Consider the following 22,336-nt stretch of genomic DNA (forward strand, 5'->3'; position numbering starts at 1 on the left):
TTTTTTTCCCCAAGTTTCTCTCCTAAAATGTGTTTTCATCTTTCTACTTCTGTGGAATTAGGCTATTATTTTCACTACACTATATATGTTGCTGATTATCATTTTCTCATGAAACAATTCAGTTGACCATCTAACTGCCTTTTGTGAACAGTCTCCTACTCACTGTCATCTTCAAACATTTTAGGTCCATTTGTAAATATAATCATAATCTGTCTACGTCACCAAAAAGCACACAAATCCATTAACTAGCCAAAATGTTAGTGAATATCTGTTACTGTAGGTTCTAAGCCAAATAATTGTCAGCCAGAGAACAGTTACCAATCTTTTGCAAGTGCCAATTCATCGTTCATTATTTTTATTCTATTTTCAGTAATATTCAGAGCGTTCCAAAACTAAGTTACAGAAGAGAAAGAAAGAAAGAAAACAAAGAAAGAAAAGAAAAGAACAGAGAAAATAAAAAATAAAATCAATCAATAAAATAATAAATAAATGAATAAATAAAAGAAAACAAAAGAAAGAAAATAGAACAAAATACTCTAAACAAAAATTTAAGTTAAGGTGCCTCTGCTACCCTCCCCCCCAAAAAAAGAAAGATGCCTCCATCCTAAAATATAGAGAAAGAATTGGCCACCCATTCCAGTATTCTTTTCTGGAGAACCCCATGGACAGAGGAGCCTGATGGGCTACAGTCCATGGTGTCGTGAGAGTTGGAAATGAATTAGCGACTGAACAACAATCCTAAAATAAACATGTTTTTAAAAACTTGTTTTTAATTTCAAGTGATAGGAATAGATAGTTTCATGATATAAATACTGAAAATAAAAAATTTCCCAGATATAGGCTGAATACCCAAAAGACAAAATTAAAGAGATGACTTTTGATCACTGAATATACATTACTACATAGCAATTACTAAGTAGATTTTGTGTTCATCAGTAACCCAGGAGCCATCATCTCCTGTTTCTTTTCATTATAATAGGAGTCATTTCATGTTTGTATTGGAGATATATCAGTTCAAGGAGAGTACTGTGCACTTCACCTGGATTGCTATAGACTGAACAAATGAAGAAATTGCCACTAAATTCAGGGATTCCAAACTATCTCTACTGAAATAGTATATCTACTCAATTTGACTTTTTATTAAAAGGTCATTAGCTTTGATAGACACAATGTACTTTCTTTGCAAATTAGGTATGAATATCTTCCTTTGTATTTTTCTATATTTTCTAGTTTCTCACTTCCTACCTTAACCTAATAATCCTCCTCTCAAAAACATAATAATTTTTCTTTAAACCCCATGTTCTAGAAATACATCATGCAACCAATCCATTTCATTGAAAATGATTTCAGAGTGTATGAACATTTTGATGTGCACTTATAAGTTGTTGATTTTTCTTGACTGCTTTATCAATAATTTGTATTTTTTTCAGATTCCAAGAAAACAAAAACAGCTACAGAAGGTATTCAGAATATTTCCTTTTTCTCTCTTATGTTTAATGAATCCCAAGCAGAATTCCTTCTTAAAGAATTCACATGAGAGAAAAAACTATATACGGGATTAAAAAGAGAGAGAAATAATAAGAAAGAAAGAGAAAGAGTTGAGTCTTTATTGACAATAATTCTATGAAAAATATTTGGCAGTAATTAAAATAAATACTGCATATGTTTGCTTTTCATATTAATTATTTTCAAAGAAATGTTTGCTGGACAAGAAATTGAGCTATGTTCAGTATCAAGCATTTATTTTGCTCAGTTCAGTTCAGTTCAGTTGCTCAGTCGTGTCTGACTCTTTGTGACCCCGTGAACCGTAGCAAGCCAGGCCTCCCTGTCCATCACCAACTCCTTAAGTCCACCCAAACCCATGTCCATCGAGTCGATGATGCCATCCAGCCATCTTACCCTCTGTCATCCCCTTCTCCTCCTGCCCTCTATCTTTCTCAGCATCAGAATCTTTTCCATTGAGTCAGCTCTGCGCATCAGGTGGCCAAAGTATTGGAGGTTCAGCTTCAAGATCAGTCCTTCCAGTAAACACCCAGGACTGATCTCCTTTAGGATGGACTGGTTGGATCTCCTGGCAGTCCAAGGGACTCTCAAGAGTCTTCTCCAACTCCACAGTTCAAAAGCATCAATTCTTCGGCACTCAGCTTTCTTTATACTCCAACTCTCGCATGCATACATGACTACTGGAAAAGCATAGCCTTGACTAGACGGACCTTTGTTGGCAAAGTAATGTCTCTGCTTTTTAATATGCTATCTAGGTTGGTCATAACTTTCCTTCCAAGGAGTAAGCGTCTTTAATTTCATGGCTGCAATCACCATCAGCAGTGATTTTGGAGCCCAGAAAAATAAAGTCAGCCACTGTTTCCACTGTTTTCCCATCTATCTGCCATGAAGTGATGGGACCGGATGCCATGATCTTAATTTTCTGAATGTTGAGCTTTAAGCCAACATTTTCACTCTCCACTTTCACTTTCATCAAGAGACTCTTTAGTTCTTCTTCACTTTCTGCCATAAGGGTGGTGTCATCTGCTTATCTGAGGTTACTGATATTTCTCCTGGCAATCTTGATTCCAGCTTGTGCTTCCTCCAGCATAGCGTTTATCACGATGTATTCTGCATGTAAGTTAAATAAGCTGGGTGACAATATACAGCCTTGACGTACTCCTTTTCCTATTTGGAACCAGTCTGTTGTTCCATGTCCAGTTCTAACTGTTGCTTACTGACCTGCATACAGGTTTCTCAAGAGGCAGGTCAGGTGGTCTGGTATTCCCATCTCTTTCAGAATTTTCCACAGTTTATTGTGATCCACACAGTCCAAAGCTTTGGCATAGTCAATGAAGCAGAAATAGATGTTTTTCTGGAACTTTCTTGCTTTTTCAATGATCCAGCAGATGTTGGCAATTTGATCTCTGGTTCCTCTGCCTTTTCTAAAACCAGCTTGAACATCTGGAAGTTCACGGTTCACATATTGCTGAAGGCTGACTTGGAGAATTTTAAGCATTACTTTACTAGTGTGTGAGATGAGTGCAATTGTGTTCTAGTTTGAGCATTCTTTGGCATTACCTTTCTTTGGGATTAGAATGAAAACTGACCTTTTCCAGCCCTGTGGCCACTGCTTAGTTTTCCATATTTACTGGCATAGTGAATGCAGCACTTTCACAGCGTCATCTTTCAGAATTTGAAAGAGCTCAACTGGAATTCCATCACCTCCACTAGCTTTGTTCGTAGTGATGCTTCCTAAGGCCCACTTGACTTCACATTCCAGGATGTCTGGTTCTAGGTGAGTGATCACACCATCGTGATTGTCTGGGTCATGAAGAACTTTTTTGTACAATTCTTCTGTGTATTCTTGCCACCTCTTCTTAATATCTTCTGCTTTGTTAGGTCCCTACCATTTCTGTTCTTTATTGAGCCCATCTTTGCATGAAATGTTCCCTGGTATCTCTAATTTGCTTGAAAAGATCTCTAGTCTTTCCCATTCTATTGTTTTCCTCTATTTCTATGCATGGATCGCTGAGGAAGGCTTTCTTATCTCTCCTTGCTATTCTTTGGAACTCTGCATTCAAATGGAGAATATATTTCCTTTTCTCATTTGCTTTTCACTTCCCGTCTTTTCACATCTACTTGTAAGCCCTCCTCAGACAGCCATTTTGCTTTTTTGCATTTCTTTTTCTTGGGGATGGTCTTGATTCCTGTCTCCTATACAATGTCACGAACCTCCATCCATAGTTCATCAAGTATTCTGTCTATCAGGTCTCGTCCTTTAAATCTATTTCTCACTTCTACTATATAGTCATAAGGAATTTGATTTAGGTCATACCTGAATGGTCTAGTGGTTTTTTCCACTTTCTTCAATTTCAGTCTGAATTCGGCAATAAGGAGTTCATGATCTGATCCACAGTCAGCTCCCGGTCTTGTTTTTGCTGACTGTATAGAGCTTCTCCATCTTTGGCTGCAAAGAATATAATCAGTCTGATTTCAGTGTTGACCATCAGGTGATGTCCATGTGTAGAGTCTTCTCTTGTGTTGTTGGAAGAGGGTGTTTGCTATGACCAGTGCATTTTCTTGGCAGAACTCTATTAGCCTTTGCCCTGCTTCATTCTGTACTCCAAGGCTAAATTTGACCGTTATTCCAGTTGTTTCTTGACTCCTACTTTTGCATTCCAGTCCCCTATAATGAAAAGGACATCTTCTTTGAGTGTTAGTTCTAGAAGGTCTTGTAGATCTTCATAGAACTGTTCAGCTCCAGCTTCTTCGGTGTTACTGGTTGGGGCATAGACTCGAATTACCGTGATATTGAATGGTTTGCCTTGGAAACGAACAGAGATCATTCTGTCATTTTTGAGATTGCATCCAAGTACTGCATTTCGGACTCTTTTGTTGATTGTGATGGCTACTCCATGTCTTCTAAGGGATTCCTGCCCACAGTAGTAGATATAATGGTCATCTGAGTTAAATTCACCCATTCCAGTCCATTTTAGTTCACTGATTCTCAGAATGTCGATGTTCAGTCTTGTCATCTCCTGTTTAACCACTTCCAATTTGCCCTGATTCATGGACCTAACATTCCAGGTTCCTATGCAATATTACTCTACGGCATCGAAAATTGCTTCTATCAACAGTCGCCTTCACAACTGGGTGTTGTTTTTGCTTTGGGTCCATCCCTTCGTTCTTTCTGTAGTTATTTCTCCACTGATCTCTAGTAGCATATTGGGTACCTACCGACCTGGGGAGTTCATCTTTCAGTGTCCTATCTTTTTGCCTTTTCATACTGGTCATGGGGTTCTCAAGGCATGAATACTTAAGTGGCTTTCCATTCCCTTCTCCAGTGGGCTTCCCTTGAGGCTCATCTGGTAAAGAATCCGCCTGCAGTGCTGGAGGCCTGGATTCGATCCCCGGGTTGGGAAGATCCCCTGGAGAATGGAAAGGCTGCCCACTCCAGAATTCTGGCCTGGAGAATTGCATGGACTGTATAGTCCATGGGGTCACAAAGAATTGAATGTGCCTGAGCGACTTTATTTCGCTAGAAAGCATAAACTTAATTAATCTTGGATATACCAGTATCAATGAAACTGAATCATTTAAGTCTTGAAGAGAATCATAAACTATGTGGCAAGTATACCTGGGTCTTCTGTATTTGTTTGTATGTGTTTATATGTACAGAGTGTTTATATGTTCACATGTATTTAAAAAGACTAAAATATATTATTATTTTAAATGATTAAACAGTATCATCTTAGATCCATTGTCAAATAATGTTTTACAGTCAACTTATGGAAGCACTTATAATAGTCAGCAATACCTCAAGTCAACACTTACTGTGAAATTTAAGGGGAGAGAATGGGGGGAGGGATTGAAAAAATTAAAATCAAATCAATATGTTGGGGGAGTATATTTTATCTTTGACAATTTCATGAGCAACAGTTTTCTATTTATATTTCTTTCAACAGAACTACCCAAGGGAAAAAGTAAGGAAATGCATGCAAAGTATATATTTTTTTCTATTTACTACAACTGTTGGCTTGCTGCTGTTCTTAAACTTGTGGTTTTGAATCTTCCTTTTCTATGTTTTATGCATGGGAACCCTTTATTTTTGTTAGAATGAAAGAGTATAAAACCTGGGGAGGGGATGATCAGAGTGAACTGAAAAGCATGGCACTCTAATTTCTTTCAGTCCTGTTCAAATTCATGCAGTCCTCTAATAATATCCACAGTCATCACCAAAAAATATAACTTTGTTCCATTAACCGAAAGGGTATTATATTACATTAGTGTAAATGTAGTCTCTGTAATCTGGTTAGTTCTGTAGTTAGAAAATAGAAGAGAAATTCTTTTTCAGGCTAGATTTACAGTCTCTTTTCTGCTTTCTTTCTTCTTGTAATCTACAAATATTTTGGTATGTTGAGATGATATATGACATTTTGTCCATAAAATGATTCTTTTTTCCTATAAGCACTATGAGCTCTGTGAAATTGCATTGTTTAGGATGCATAACTTAGGCAGCACCCAGTGTTGCTTTAACACATATTATTAAAGCTTGTTGTATCTTTTGCGAATGTATGTCTTCTCTGAAGATATGGGGTATGTTGAACAAACAGAAACAACAATTACCAATTTAACCCTGTTCAATTAGCCATTAAAAGCCATCAATTTCCCAGTAAGTAGCAATTTAAAGATTCTAGGAGAAATTAAAAACATGTTTAAAAATATATACCAATTAAAAAAAAAAAGATTTATGTGCACTTGGTCTGGCAAAAGATAGGACATTGAGACTCCTTATGTCATAAAAGTGCTCTGGGAAGTCCTGTGAAGAGAATCATGAAATTGTACCACAGCTCAGCCAGGGGGAGCAATCTATCTACAGAGGAGTTTGTGATCCTTCAGTCCTAGAATGCTGTGTGGGCACAGCAGCTGGTGGGCAGTGGCACGCTGATATAGAAAACACTCTATACACCACTTCACCAGCAGGGAAATGGAGGACAGCTGGAGATTTGAAAAATGGTATTAAGTAACATATTTATGTAACCTTAAAGCACTCACTTTATTACAGTCTATATGATTTAAAAGTTCCCACAGACACTGCAACCCCTTGATAATCTTCAGAATATTGATATGTTTGATAAATAAACATGCATTCCCAGACATTTGTTTAGCATCCCAACCGTCTCCCTCCTTGGGAAGTTCTGTGGGTTGTGACTTGGACAGTAATAAGGGCAGGAAAAAAGAGTTTTCCTCCAAATAAATTAACTAACTTGCTCTAGTTTATCATTTGGACCTGCTTTTGTTGTTCTTATAGTCATATCGTTTAATTTATTGGATTTAGTGACTTTTTTTTTTACTTCAAGATTTCTTTATTCAGTTATACTTCTCCAATCCTATATTCTTATTTTGCTATAACCACAACTAGTTAGTTATTTATTTTGTTTTGTTTTTCAGTTTAATACAAATCATGGTAGAGGAAATGGGGGAAATGTACATGGGACCGTCCTGTGTATAGCTTTGTCAATTCTAATGGTCTATATTTTTTTCAAAATAAAAAGTAAAAAAAAATTTAAAAATCAATTGTAAATATGATTTCACAGTCCCTGTAGATATATGGGTAAATTAATTTGTATTTATTAAGACAACTCAATAATTACATCTTGAATTATCTCATATAATAAATGCTTGACAGCCTTTTCTTGCATATCATCCCAAATTAACACTGGTGTTTTTCTGCTTACAGAATAATATTCTGATATGATTGGAAGATCCTTATTTTAACTTTGAAATCTCACCGATAGCTCATAATTGATTCTGATGCATACCCAAATCTACTTCCAGTATTTTTTGGTTATTATCACTTTAGAAATTTCTTCGAAATATTTTTGTAGTTGGTGGTTCAGCTCAGCAATAAATTAAGCAATGCATTTAATTACTCCATGTTTTCCAGACAATTCTTGGTAATGTTCTTAATTGTGTTGTTAATTTTAACTAAGTCACCTGTGCTTCTTCCTTTTGATTTGTAATGCTTGGTCAAGCCATCTGTTTTATTTGTTTTATTGTCTGCCTGCTATCTTGGGAGTGGCTGAATTGCTCATTATACCATCACAACTACAAGCCTGGTAAACAAAACTGTATACCTGAGAGATTGATGAGATGACCTTAGGAGATTCGATGATACTGTATGTTTCTAAAATAAAGTTCTAAGAACTCTTTCAGTGTAAACATCTTCTAGTCTCAAAAATATATGCATTAAATAAAACTTAAATCTCATTCTTTTTCTTTAAAAAATCAGATATTAGTATGTCTATGTTAAAGCATTTGACAATCATTTGAATTAACTTGACAAGCTTGTCAAGGCAAAATAAGAATAGAAATGTAGATAATAGCACTTCATATAAAATTAGTACCTGCACTTCTATAAAATTAGTGCTTATTTTAATATAAATGTCAGCTTAATCTTGAGGCCAGAATAATGCTTTGTCTCATAAAATACTGGCAAAAGTGGGTTCTTAAAAAGAAACACTATCTGAAAAGGACTCTGTAACAAGCATTTGTCCTAAAAACAAGGGAAGTGTGTTGTGCTTCTTCCTGAAAATTCTTAGTCTATTTTTAGTGTCTTAAATCTGCCTCAGCAAAGCCTTTGTCTTAGCTAAACAAATATCTTTTCAATACAAGAAAATTTCACCTTGTAATAAAAAGTCCAGAGGAAATCTGTTCATCCTTATCTGAGGATTATTTTAAAGCAACTGCAATAATTATCCTTTATGCTTACTTTTTATCCCAAATTTATTTCATATTGATCTAGTCAGTAAGAAAATTTAAATTTTTTCCATCGTTTATAGACCTTACAATATCTTTCTAGATTCTTATCCATGGACAATTTTAATTCCTCTCATATTCAGAATATTTTATTGTTGTTCTATGAGGAAAAACTGAGGAGAAATGGAAAACCTTATTTTAAATATACATTGATATTAGTCTTCATGGCAGCTATTATTGGTGCAATACAGCACTAGTACATATATGCTTCTTTGTGTTAGAACAATTAAGTTGGAAAAAATAAAATTGGAATAATAATAATAATAACAAAAATAATATATTTCAGAACCGGAAAAGAAAGAAAAACACGTGGAACCAGGTAACTGTTTTTAAATTCCTCCATCCTCTTAATTTCGAGATATTAATTTGCAAATTGAATACTGAAATGCCATCAAATAGCATGGAATGTTAATTTTTTTTTCTTTTCTCGTTTGATTCAGCAAAGTCGCCAAAGAAGGAACAGTCAGGTGAGTCAGACTGGGGCTGCAGAGGTCTTTCTATCTGATGTCCAGGCTTTATTAATGCTGCAGCCTCAGACAGGGCGTAAGGGCCATGACAGGGAGAAAGGGCAGGAAATCCTTCCATCTTATGAGATGTCATTTTTCCCAGCTCTGGACATAAAGTTGATGTCAAGGCCATGTAAGAAAATGGAAGCCAAGTAATATGTTACATTCTTGCTACTCAATGTGCATTCTGTGAACCAGCAGCATAAGGGTCTCCTGAGAGATTGTTAGAGATGCAGAATCTCTGGCCCCATGCCAGACCCACTGAATCAGAACCTGCAACTTCCTAACATCCCCAGTGGGTTCGTCAATGCAGTGTGTGAGAAGCCCTGTTATATCTAGTGTAAAAAGCAAAAATAAAAGCAAAACCCTTTCTGTAAATGCATCTGATATTGCTTTGTTTTTAAATATGAAACATTTAATTGTAGCAAATATTCTCTATCTACTCAAAATGTTCTTTATTAACACACCTTGAGTACTCAGGGTAGTTGCAGTGAGAGAAGCAGATTATGTCTTCAGTCCATTTACATTCGAATGAGGGGGAAAAAAGAAACAAATTGAGAATCAGACAAGCAGAAAAACATACATACAAGCAAACAAAAACTAAGAATTCAGTACCTGTAGATATCAAATGATTTTCTTAAAGTTTCTGGGCATTTAACTTGCCCTATCTGTTGTTTCAAATGAAAATGAATGTATTTCCTGATCAAGGAACTTTAATGATCTGTGTGTGTATGTGTGTAGGTAGTCATAGCCTCATATAATATCCAGTAGTCACTCCTCCCATCATAATATATTTAAATGGAAATAGCGTTTACATTAGCGATACATTAAAATAAAAATTGGGTTTCCCGGGTGGCACTAGTGGTAAAGAACCTGCCTGCCAATGCAGGAGATGTAGGAGACTCAGGTTTGATCCTTAGGCTGGGAAAAAACCCTGGAGGAAGGTACAGCAACCCACTCCAGTATTCTTACCTGGAAAATTCTATGCACAGAGGAGCCTAGCTGGCTGCTGCCCATAGGGTCTCAGAGTTGGACCCCATTGAAGTGACTTAGCACACATGCCCAAAATAGAAATTACAATATTACGCAAATAACCAAGCAAATCTAGCTAAATTACTTCTACCCCTATCACAAACCACAGCAGATCAGATTCGAAACCACATTTCTTATTCTTCTTTCAGGTTTGTAAAACTTCCTCAGCAAACCCAAATCATTTAGGTGATTCTCCAATTAGTTCTCATAGCATCATTTTATTTTCCATATAAAAGCACTTAACATACTTTTATGATCATATTACCTTTTCTAGTTCCCAGTTTAAATAGAAATTAGAAGATGAGGATCATTTTTTATATCTTTATCCCCACAGTGCCTATTATAATGTCAGGAACATTTTGGGCACTTGATAATGTTTGATTAGATGAAAAAAAAATCAAATATGATAATATATTTTTGAAAAAACAAACATGAAAAACTCAAAAATAATTTATAATATGTAATAATCTCACTTTCACCACATTATGTATTCCAGGGTAACGTTCCCACCATGTGGTCATAACATATATTCTTACTTGTGTACATATGCAGAAAGTTGAACTAGAGCATACATCAGAGAAATATAGACATGGAGAGACATGAAGAATGATGATGGGTATAATCAGTTTTAAGAGTTTTAATAGCTAAACATTACTATCCAATATTTGACAAAATGCAGTAATTTAAATTTCTTGAAATCTTTTTCTTGCAACTATTGGGTAATTTATTGATTCACTTTCTTCTTTTTCACACCATTTTGTAGACTTTAAGGAAACTGCATTGGCACATATATAAAATCAATCAGATTCTTATATAATTTAAAATGGAAAACAAAATGAATGAGTCATGAATGAGCATTCTGTGTTCGGAGAAGGTATATGAATATCAGAAATTTGTGGTTCATGAGTAAAAGTGAAAGTTGCTCAGTCCTGTCTGACTCTTTACGACCCCATGGACTATAGAGTCCATGGAATTCTCTAGGACAGAATACTGGAGTGCATTGCCTTTCCCTTTTCCAGGGGATTTTCCCAACCCAGGGATCGAACCAGGTCTCCCTCATTGCAGGCAGATTTACCGGCTGAGCCACAAGGGAAGCCCAAGAATACCAGAGTAGGTAGCCTATCCCTTCTCCAGCAGATCTTCCGGACCCAGGAATCGACCCAGGGTCTCCTGCATTGCAGGCAAATTCTTTACCAATTGAGGTATCAGGGAAGCCCTAATATATTTAAAATTTATAAAAGAAAATAGCACAAAATTGTATGTTCTTTTTTCTCAGATATACTTTCTTCTTTAGTTTACAAGACTATAATACAGTCTTTTTAAAAATGAAAATAGCTGTAAAACTATTTTAGAGAGACCCAAGGAGACTTATAACTGATTTAGACCTTATTATTTTTTTTGTCCTTAACAGCTCCAAGTGAAAAACACATTAAAGCAAGTATGTTGACTAAAACTTGAAAAAACAAAAAGCATATTTCAGCAGCTTACTCATTTAACTTTCTGCTTAGACAATGCTAATGCTAATTTTTAAGGCTGACTTACTCTGTTCCTAGCTCTGATTATGTGTTGTGTTAAACAAATATGCATACTTACTCAACCTTGTATTTTTTGTGAATCAGTTCTTCTTAAAATTTACCTATAGAACTTTCATTTGTAAGTGTTAATTTTTCTAGATAACACCTTTTTGAATTGTTTGTATTTTTGTTTCCCATCGTGCAGAATGATAAGTGATCTTTTCAGTTTTTTTAAACATAATAGACAATTTTCCTAATGGTTAATCACTTCGTCAAACCAGGAGGCAACATAATTTGTCTACTAGTGAAAGTTATTGTGTCTTTAATGAAATGAAGCTCCCTACAGTTTTATTATTTATTTATTGCTCTTGCAATATCATAATTTTTAAGGCTTTTATCCTCAAAAATTTTTAAATTTATATATTTTTAATTGAAGAATGATTGCTTTACAATATTGTTGGTTTCTGCCACACATCAACATGTATCAGTCATAAGTATGCATATGTCCCCTCCTTCTTGAACCTTAGATTTTTAATAACTATCAACTGGTAACTGTAACATACTGTGGCATTTGCATCTATGAAACTTTGACAATACACTAAAGAATAAATGCTTTTTTCTTTGTTGGTATTTCTCAATTAGATGAAGTATCTAACAGATGGTCATTAATGACAATTATTTTAGGAAAAATGGTGTGTGAGCTTAGGAAAAAATATTCTTTCAGCTTCTCTAAGCTTTGTCTATAAGATTTAAGATCAAACCACATTTTTATGCATGGTGTAAATATGTTTATATTTTCCTTTTGATTTAGAGTTACATAAGTATTAATGATAGTACTAGTACTAAAAGAGAATGCATGTTTTATTTACTGCCAGGTTTATGAGACAATATATCATTGGTGAATATATCAGAGAAAAATGGAAGATATAATGCTGTGTAGCTTGGTGTCTTTTTAAAAAATTACAGTTGAAAGTGTTTACATAGACATTTTAGACCTTAAGGAAAGGTATAACATGAATCTAAAATTCCACTTATGTTTTCATGAAAATTTTTAGTTGAATATAAGCTGATTAGAACTTCATATTACTGAGTATTTAGTATGCTAATACTCAGTCTGTAGAAATGCATAATCAAGAAAATATATAAAACAAATTTGATAATTTTGCTGCAGTGGTTCAGAACTTTAGATTGGAGATTACTTTGAAAATGAACATTTTCTTCCTAGGAAAATGTGACATTTAGATAAAAATACTCATTTGTGATGAAAAAAAAAATTCTGTAAGTTCTGCTGTCTATGAAACACTATCCAATCAAGTTTTGAAGAGATCAGCATCTTTTGCAGGAAATTAACAAATTTAGCCTGCCAAATCATCTTAGACTCAATATAAAAGTCTCAAAAGAATTGATATCCATTTCCTTGTATAGTTGAATGATGTGGACTTTACATAGGCATTATCTCCCAGTATCAGTTCAGTTCAGTTCAGTTGCTCAATCATGTCCGACTCTTTGCGACCCCATGAACCGCAGCACGCCAGGCCTCCCTGTCCATCACCAACTCCCTGAGTCCACCCAAACCCATGTCCATTGAGTCGGTGATGCCATCCAGCCATCTCATACTCCGTCGTCCCCTTCTCTTCCTGCCCTCAGGGTCTTTTCCAATGAGTCAGCTTTGCGCATCAGGTGACTAAAGTATTGGAGTTTCAGCTTCAACCTCAGTCCTTCCAATGAATACCCAGGACTGATCTCCTTTAGGATGCACTGGTTGGATCTCCTTGCAGTCCAAAGGACTCTCAAGAGTCTTCTCCAACACCACAGTTCAAAAGCATCAATTCTTCAGCGCTCAGCTTTCTTTATAGTCCAACTCTCACATCCATACATGACCACTGGAAAAATTATAGCCTTGACTAGACGGACCTTTGTTTGCAAAGTGATGTCTCTGCTTTTTAATATGCTATCTAGGTTGGTCATAACTTTAAAGACTAAGTGTCTTTTAATTTCATGGCTGCAGTCACCATCTGCAGTGATTTTGGAGCCCAGAAAAATAAAGTCAGCCACTGTTTCCACTGTTTCCCCATCTATCTGCCATGAAGTGATGGGACTGGATGCCATGATCTTAGTTTTCTGAATGTTGAGCTTTAAGCCAACTTTTTCACTCTCCTCTTTCACTTTTATCAAGAGGCTCTTTAGTTCTTCTTCACTTTCTGCCATAAGGGTGGTGTCATCTGCATATCTGCTGCTGCTGCTGCTAAGTCTCATCAGTCGTTTCCGACTCTGTGCGACCCCGTAGACAGCAGCCCACCAGGCTCCCCCGTCCCTGGGATTCTCCAGGCAAGAACACTGGAGTGGGTTGCCATTTCCTTCTCCAATGCATGAAAGTGAAAAGTGAAAGTGAAGTCGCTCAGTCATGTCCAACTCTTTGCAACCCCATGGACTGCAGCCTACCAGGCTCCTCTGTCCATGGGATTTTCCAGGCAAGAGTACTGGAGTGGGGTGCCATTGCCTTCTCCAAGGTTACTGATATTTCTCCCGGCAGTCTTGATTCCAGCTTGTGCTTCTCCAGCCCAGCATTTCTCATGATGTACTCTGCATATAAGTTAAATAAGCAGGGTGACAATATACAGCCTTGACGTACTCCTTTTCCTATTTGGCACTAGTCTGTTGTTCCATGTCCAGTTCTAACTGTTGCTTCCTGACCTACATACAGGTTTCTCAAGAGACAGGTCAGGTGGTCTGGTATTCCCATCTCTTTCAGAATTTTCCACAGTTTATTGTGATCCACACACAATGGCTTTGGCATAGTCAATAAAGCAGAAATAGATGTTTTTCTGGTACTCTCTTGCTTTTTCGATGATCCAGCTGATGTTGGCCATTTGATCTCTGGTTCCTCTGCCTTTTCTAAAACCAGCTTGAACATCTGGAAGTTCACGGTTCACATATTGCTGAAGGCTGGCTTGGAGAATTTTAAGCATTACTTTACTAGTGTGTGAGATGAGTGCAATTGTGTGGTAGTTTGAGCATTCTTTAGCATTGCCTTTCTTTGGGATTGGAACGAAAACTGACCTTTTCCAGTCCTGTGGCCACTGCTGAGTTTTCCATATTGACTGGCATATTGAATGCAGCACTTTCACAGCGTCATCTTTCAGAATTTGAAATAGCTCAACTGGAATTCTATCACCTCCACTAGCTTTGTTTGTAGTGATGCTTCCTAAGGCCTACTTGACTTCACATTCCAGGATGTCTGGCTCTAGGTGAGTGATGACACCATCATGATTATCTGGGTCATGAAGATCTTTTTTGTACAATTCTTCTGTGTCTTCTTGCCACAATTAATTAAAAACAATTAATAAATTATTTAAAATCTCTGCTAGCAATGTGACCGTCCATTTCCCCAACTAAGAACTTGTGTTTTTTTTTTTGGCAGGGGGTCTTGAAACCACACAATGGAAGAATGTTTCCATAGCTTCCATATATGGTGAGCTATTATAAACTTAATGCCTAAGTCATCTCATTACCAATACTATTGAAAATTCCTTCTGTTATTCACAAAGTATGGGGCACATAGTATTGTGTATATAACCTGAATATTAAGGATATGATTTTACATTATCTTAAATTATGAGAGCTAGTGAGGCAGTGAGATATATAGTTTAATATAAATTAAGTATTTATGGGATAATTGAATTAACAAGGAAAGGTGAGATTGACAGGAGTAATGCAAATCTAGGGAAAAAGTAAAAGGTAATTTGTCTTCAGCACTCAATTAAAGGAAATAACTAGAATGTGAATTGAATTTGTGGTGTAGAATTATTTGTTCTAGGTCCTAAGGAAACCAAAATTAGTATAAGAAAAACACTGGAGGACGTAGACTAGTTTGGAGCTATATCAGTACAGGGTGGATGTTCTCATGGTGTCATGAGCTTGAAGAAAAGAGAAATCATTCAGGTTCGGTGATGTAGCATGCACTACGGAAGGGCACTTACTGCCTCCACGAGTAAAGTTATGCATCAGTGATTATGTGGATGGAGGAGGAATGCCTTTTACCAACAAAGATGCCAAACTTAGATTTAAAATTTCTACAAGTCAATAAAGATTCCATTATAATTGTTGTTGTTCAGTCACTACATTGAGTCCAACTCTTTGTGACCCCATGAACTGCAGCACACCAGGCTTCCCTGTCCTTCACTATCTCCCAGAGTTTGCTCAAACTCATTTCCATGGAGTTGATGATGCCATCCAACTATCTCATCCTCTGTTGTTCTGTTCTCCTCCTGCCCTCAATCTTTCCCAGCATCAGGGTCCTTTCCAGTGAAGTAGATCTTCACATCAGGCGGCCAAAATATTGGAGCTTCGGCTTTAGCATCAGTCCTTTCAATGAATGTTCAGGACTGATTTCCTTTAGGATCAACTAGTTTGATCTCCTTGCTGTCCAAGGGACTCTCAAGAGTCTTCTCCAACACCTCAGTTCAAAAGCATCAATTCTCCAGTGCTCAGTCTTTATGGTCCAACTCTCACATCCATACATGACTACTGGAAAAACCATAGCTTTGACTAGACAGACCTTTGTTGGCAAAGGAATGTCGCTGCTTTTTAATATGCTATCTAGGTTTGTCATAGCTTTTCTTCCAGGGAGCAAGGGTCTTTTAATTTCATGGTTGCTATCGCCATCTGCAGTGATTTTGGAGCCCAAGAAAAAAAGTCTGTCACTGTTTCCATTGTTTCCCCATCTATTTTTGACATGAGTGATGGGACCTAATGCCATGATCTTCGTTTTTTGAATGTTGAGTTTTAAACATTTTTAAACAGCTTTTTAACAGCTGTTTTTTTTAAACAGCTTTTTAACAGCTGTTTTTTTTTTTTAACAGCTTTTTCACTCTCCCCTTTCACCTTCATCAAGAGACTCTTTGGTTCCTCTTCACTTTCTGCTATAGGGTGGTATCCTCTGCATATCTGAGGTTATTGATACTTCTCACAGCAATCTTGATTCCTGCTTGTGCTTTATCCAGCCTGGCATTTCACATGATGTACTCTGCATATAATTTAAATAAGCAGGGGGACAATATACAGCCTTGACGTACTCCTTTCCCAATTTTCAACCAGTCCATTGTTCCATGTCTGGTTCTAACCATTGCTTCCTGACCTGCATACAGATTTCTCAGGAAACAGGTAAGTTGGTCTAGTATTCCCATCTCTTAAAGAATTTTCCACAGTTATTTGGGATCCACACAGTCAAAGGCTTTAGCATAGTCATTGTAGCAGAAGTAGATGTTTTTCTGAAATTCTCGTTTTTTCTACAATACAAAATGTTGGCAGTTTGATCTCTGGTTCCTCTGCCTTTTCTAGATCCAGCTGTACATCTGGAAGTTCTCGGTTCACATACTGTTTAAGCCTAGATTGAAGAATTTTGATCTTTAGCTTGCTAGCATGTGAAATTAGTACAGTTGTGCAGTAGTTTGAACATTCTTTGGCATTGCCTTTCTTTGGGATTGGAATGAAAATTGACCTTTTCCATTATCATACTGCATTAAAAAAATGCCTCAACACACCCAGTTTTCCTTCCTGCAGTCCACTGCACATCCCCCCCAACTCCTTGCCACCATTTTGGATAATGATATAGGGGTTGATGATATGACTAGTTATTTTCAAGAAGGAAGGGGATGAAACAAGTAGATTTTTAGACGCAGATCTTTTACACTACTCTTGGTGCAAAAGGGAATAGAGTAGACAGTGCTTGGCAAATACATTAGACATCACTCTCTTTTTCCCAAAGAACACTTCAAGGACCAGTATTCCTCAAACTCTTTAAAGTACTGCCATACATTGCTTTATTCCTCTTATCAAAGACAGCAGGGCTTTGATAATGTTTTCTTGTGCATATTTGACCAGCCTGTGGTCAGTTTGAATTATGAGTAAAAAAGATACCAAAGACCAGATCAGAGCCAAAGTCTAGTTATTTTTAATTGTGGGTCTAAATTTGAATTAAATGACAATAACCAGGAATTTTTCATTTCTTAGTTTTAACACCACACTAGATTTTTGTGTTATGCTCAGCCACCAAGCCTGACTCTGCTTAACACCTTAACTACATTTCAATACCTACATGTGTAAGTCACACATCTACACACATCTATCTCTTGATCTACCAATATATGTCACGGTCTTCCAGGAATATCCAGTATGCAGAATTTAAAAACAAAGTACCTTTGAATTTATTCAACTATATGATACTAGAAGACTATTTGGGAACAGCTTATATTACTTAGAAAGTTGCATGGCTTTTTTACTCAGTTTAAATATTCTATCATGGAAGTTTTTGGGAAAAAGATCTATAGGCCTGAACTAGTAGATCTGATATCAGTGAGATGTGTCTAGACCACAGGTTGCATGTCCTATATGACACTTTATCTCAGTCCTTTAGGGAAGACTGGGTTTATTCGTATTAGTCCAGAAAAATAATTACTAGCAACTCTTTTCACCTGCTTAGTTTGGATGATAAATTATATGATCACTACCCAAATCACATATGATGGTGCCTGATTGAACTTAAAATAGCACCGATACAACGCCAGATGCTGGTTTAGGAATTTAAGTACCATAAAAACTAGACTGTGGTAGACCTGGGACTGATTTAGATTGTAGGGCAAGATGTGCTTCTTGTTTAATCCGACTTATTAAGCCACAGTTGGTGTTCTGGGTGCTATCCTGAAACTGGAAAATGTCATGGTTTGGAGCTTAAGAATATTCGTCAAGGTTGGTTCAAAGAAAACCCAGCTAGATAAAGGATTACTAGCAGAAGTAGAATCTGAGTTCAGTTTAGAACAAGAAAGCAGGGAGGAAGAGGAAAGAGTTTCAAAGAGAAAATCAGAAATAAATTTTATGGAAGTATAATGAGTACAGCAAAATGTATGACTGTTGAGACAAGTGCTATGTGACTTGAGTCTTATTAATAAAGCAGTCTCTTGATATTGTGTTTTAAAGGGTAGCATGGTGTTAGGGCAGACCTAACGTTTTCCAGTAGGACAGGAACAAAAGAGACCTAAAACAATTTCACTTGATCAAAATCTGATGTAAGAAAAAACAGCCATTTCAATAGAAAATGGAGAGATTATTTTTGAGTGTTGCTTATGTAGTTGGTATTCATTGCAAAAAAGTAATTTATTCCTACTTTGTACAATTTCAAAATATCAATTCTGGATGGTTTAGGAATTGAACAAAACAAAGCATTAAATAAGTATAGGAAGATATATTTTTATATTATTTTGAAATACAGTTGAATCTCAAAAATTACATGCAAATTCAAGTCATAAAAAATTTAATATATTTTATTATATTAAGATTAAAGCCACCAGTAGATACCATAAAGAGATAAAAGACAAGGTACATATTTGGAAAAGATGTTTGTAGCATATATAAGTAACTAGAGGTTAGTAGTTAAAAAAAAAAAAACACTAAAAAAGAACAAAGAACTTGATAGAACAGTGAGTAGAAAAAATGAGTAAAAGATATAAGCAAGTATCAAAAATAAAACAAGACACAAATGGCCTACGAATCTATCAAAATAGATTTAGTGTGTTAGTAATAATGAAAATTTATGTAAAATCACAATAATACTATTTTACACATATCAAATTGATCAAAAATGGAGGAAAATGTTCATTCTGGTGATGGTTATACTATGAAACAGTAGAAACTCGTACATATACTGTTGGTGTGAATGTAAAACTTTGGGAAAATATGGCATTTATTTAGAGTTAAACAAGAGCACATGCTATGACCTAGCACTTTCACTTCTTAAAAGATTCTTACACCTTGCACCAGGATTCATATACAGGAATATTTATAGCAGCATTATTTATAATAATACAAAATTGGACAGGACCCAGTGTTCATTGGCAGGGGAATGGATACATAATATGTAGAATATGTGTACAGTGGAATACTACACAGCAGTGAAAGCAATCAACTACAGCTACTCATATCAGCATGACTTGTGACAGCTAATTTAAGTAAACAGTGAATCAAATAGGGCAGTGACAAAAACATGAGGGGAACTCTACTAGTAGGGGCGAGGGCAAAGGTTTTATAGAGACTGCCTGGAAGCAAAGCAAAAAAATATTAATTGGCTATGACATATATTGCCTTATTTGGGAAAATTTAGTTATTTGGCTCTTACAATAATTGCTCTTGAGTATCATTTTCTTGATTCAAGAAAAATCTTGTTGACTCTGCCTTTGGTTTCTTTATGTAGACCAGTAAAGGCACTAAAGCTGTTAAAGTCTAATAGGCCATCTTGTTAAACTATTTCAACACTGCATCTCAGCACATTTTGAAGGAAGCCAATTACAAGAATTAAAAAAAAAATTCAATTTATAAAAAGTTTTATCACTAAACAATATAACTCAACCTGTGTATAATGGCCTTACCTTTGTTTGGAGATAAATTCATGTAATAAAAAACTACAGAAAAATAAAAAAATGAGTTATATAGAAATTCGGGCAATGATGTTCTGAGATGAAGAGAGAGGTATGCAATGAGTAGTAAGACAAATAAGAGGTTTCAAATGCTTTGGTGATATTTTATTACTTAAGCTTACAGGGGGTTGTAAAGGTATGCACTTTTCACAAGGATTGTATCTTGGAAGAGAATTTCTGTCTTATTTAACAATTAGTTCCAAAAAAATTTCAAGCACATTAAGTGTAAGTTTTCTCTGCTGCTTGCTTTGCTCTTAGGTGCCACATACATTTTATCCTTTAGGTAGTTTTAGTCATCTGACTTTGAATACTATAAGATATCTACCTGGCATGTCTAATATCCATTTCTTATTCTTTAATATATGAATTTACAGAGACTGAACGAACCAAAGAAGAGGTTGGTTCTGCTTCATCGAAAAAAGGTCAGTGCAGCTTAAAGAAAAAGATGTCATGACTATAACTTCTTTTTGCTAACTTGATGTATTGTTTAATGCTTATAGAAGAGCCTTATTTATTGATTTTACTATTTCACTGATATGGAACAAAGCCACTTCGCCCAAGGCTTTGTCTTCAGTGCTCTGATGCCAAAAGTTTTTATTCTTTTAGGGTCATAAACTAAAGCTAGTAATTATAGTCCATTGTTAAGTTAGTTTTTGAAAATAAATTGAAGAAATGCAACTGTATAAATTCCACAGGATTCAATCATCTGGAGAGCATGCAAACTCAGTACACTGATTTATATGTTTAGGGTTTGATCAAACAGAACTTTGGCTAGTAGAACTTCCATAAACAATGTTCACTTTATGCAAGAAGAGTGTAAAATTAGAAAATACATTCCTTAGGATGCTTGCCTGGAAAGAAACATGTTAGGACGTTTCAAATTTAAGTTTTTAAACCTATTTTTCTTGTCACATCTAATCAGAAGCAACTGTTATGTGAATACTGACTCCTCTTAGTTGACACTCTAAAGAATATCTTTAAGAACATTAATATATGTTAAAAATATTCAGTATGGTGAGAAATTTACGTATTCTCCATTCAAAATAAACTGGAATAATTTTGAAATTTGTAATTTTACTTTACAAATAGAAATGAAATCAATAATACATCAGTGTCTTTGGAAGAATCTCATGACACAGTTTAGCAACCCTGTCCTCCACATACACATATACAAACACTACCTTTTATATATCATATACCCTTTTCCATATATGCCACTAAAATGGCTTAACATTTTTCTTCTTAAAAGCTCTTTATTTCATATGCTTTTTAAGAAACTAACTATGTATCAGGACTAGAGGGAGATATAAAATATATATGATACATATCCACATTCCCAAGTTATATACATATATATTTAAATGAATACATGGATATATTGATAAAGGTATATATTAGTTAATAAAGTGAATTATAAATTAATATGTTAGTTATATAAATTAGTGTATAAGTTACTATACACATGTATATGCTGATGAAAGACAAAAAATTAAAGAACACTTAAAGGAAATATAAGCTGTATTGTAAGATAATACTTAATTAGAAGCAGTTGAATTATTTAATGGGTTTGCTTTTTCAAAAATAACTCTACTTATTATTCTGAATTTATATTAAATAGAAATAAAATCTGTTTCCTAGACAGCTTTTTTCTTAGTAACCTAGTATTTGTGATGTCATTTTTGAGATAAGTGACCATGATACCTGTTTCATTGACATGTTTTACTAGGTATCAGTTTGCCATAAGTGGCAGAGCCTTGAATTTATTGGAACCCCATATTAAAATATGTCATTCTCTTATGAGGTCTTATTCTGAAATCACTTTTACTTTTCAGCATTAAGTGTAATGTGTGGGTAAAACCTGGGTGCTTCAGAATGGATAATACCATGGTGTCAATAACAAGGCTAAGGGTCTCCAGATTCGGAGAAAGTCATAATCTAGGCATGGATACAGGGTACATGGATCTAGTAACTACAAGGTGAGCTGAAAGTGAAGTTACTCCGTCATGACCGACTCTTTGCGACCCCATGAAGCCTACCAAGCTTCTCCATCCATGGGATGTTCCAGGCAAGAGTACTGGAGTGGGTTGCCATTTCTTTCTCCACGGGCTCTTCCTGACCCAGGGATTGAACCCGGGTTTCTCGCATTGCGGGCAGACGCTTTTCCCTCACCAGGGAAGCCCTAACTATAAGGTAAGGACATCTATATATGCTGAAGCAAGAAGAGAAGCAAGGTAGAATTGTGTTCAAAATCTTCAGCCGTGAATGAGACCAATGGGATGTCCAAGTAGCAGTATATGGATTTTATCTGGAATTAGCTTTCACATACTGAGCCTCAAGAAATCTTTGATTGTCAAGACAGTCTGGAGACAGAATTAAAAAGGAAAGATTTGAAAACTAGTAGCTGACCCATGCACAGACTCTGAATCACTTGATATTTAGGGTAGAAATATGAGCCTAGATATTTAGGGTATAAATATGACCACACATAATATGGAGTTAGTCAAGACCCATT

General features: G+C 35.7%; 1 protein-coding gene across 50 annotated transcripts in view; it reads left to right on the plus strand.

The window, feature by feature from the left end:
• TRDN (triadin) overlaps positions 1–22,336 on the plus strand; it is a 408,839-nt gene that overhangs the window by 277,012 nt on the left and 109,491 nt on the right. For 20 of the 50 annotated variants that reach the window (XR_014065597.1, XR_014065593.1, XM_081530502.1 and 17 more), the window contains 7 exons: positions 1,431–1,460; positions 5,451–5,468; positions 8,591–8,623; positions 8,745–8,771; positions 11,254–11,280; positions 14,778–14,828; positions 20,199–20,246. Coding sequence is in view for 41 of the 50 variants with exons in the window: in XM_081530502.1 (XP_081386628.1) it covers positions 1,431–1,460; positions 5,451–5,468; positions 8,591–8,623; positions 8,745–8,771; positions 11,254–11,280; positions 14,778–14,828; positions 20,199–20,246 (234 nt within the window). In the remaining 9 variants the exon portion in view is untranslated. The remainder of the gene's footprint in view (positions 1–1,430; positions 1,461–5,450; positions 5,469–8,590; positions 8,624–8,744; positions 8,772–11,253; positions 11,281–14,777; positions 14,829–20,198; positions 20,247–22,336) is intronic. The other 30 variants (XR_014065592.1, XR_014065600.1, XR_014065595.1 and 27 more) reach the window with 3 other exon arrangements.

This window comes from Giraffa tippelskirchi, chromosome 9, assembly GCF_054371585.1.
Source record: "Giraffa tippelskirchi isolate mGirTip1 chromosome 9, T2T-mGirTip1v1.2.pri, whole genome shotgun sequence".
Taxonomy (NCBI): Eukaryota; Metazoa; Chordata; class Mammalia; order Artiodactyla; family Giraffidae; genus Giraffa; species Giraffa tippelskirchi.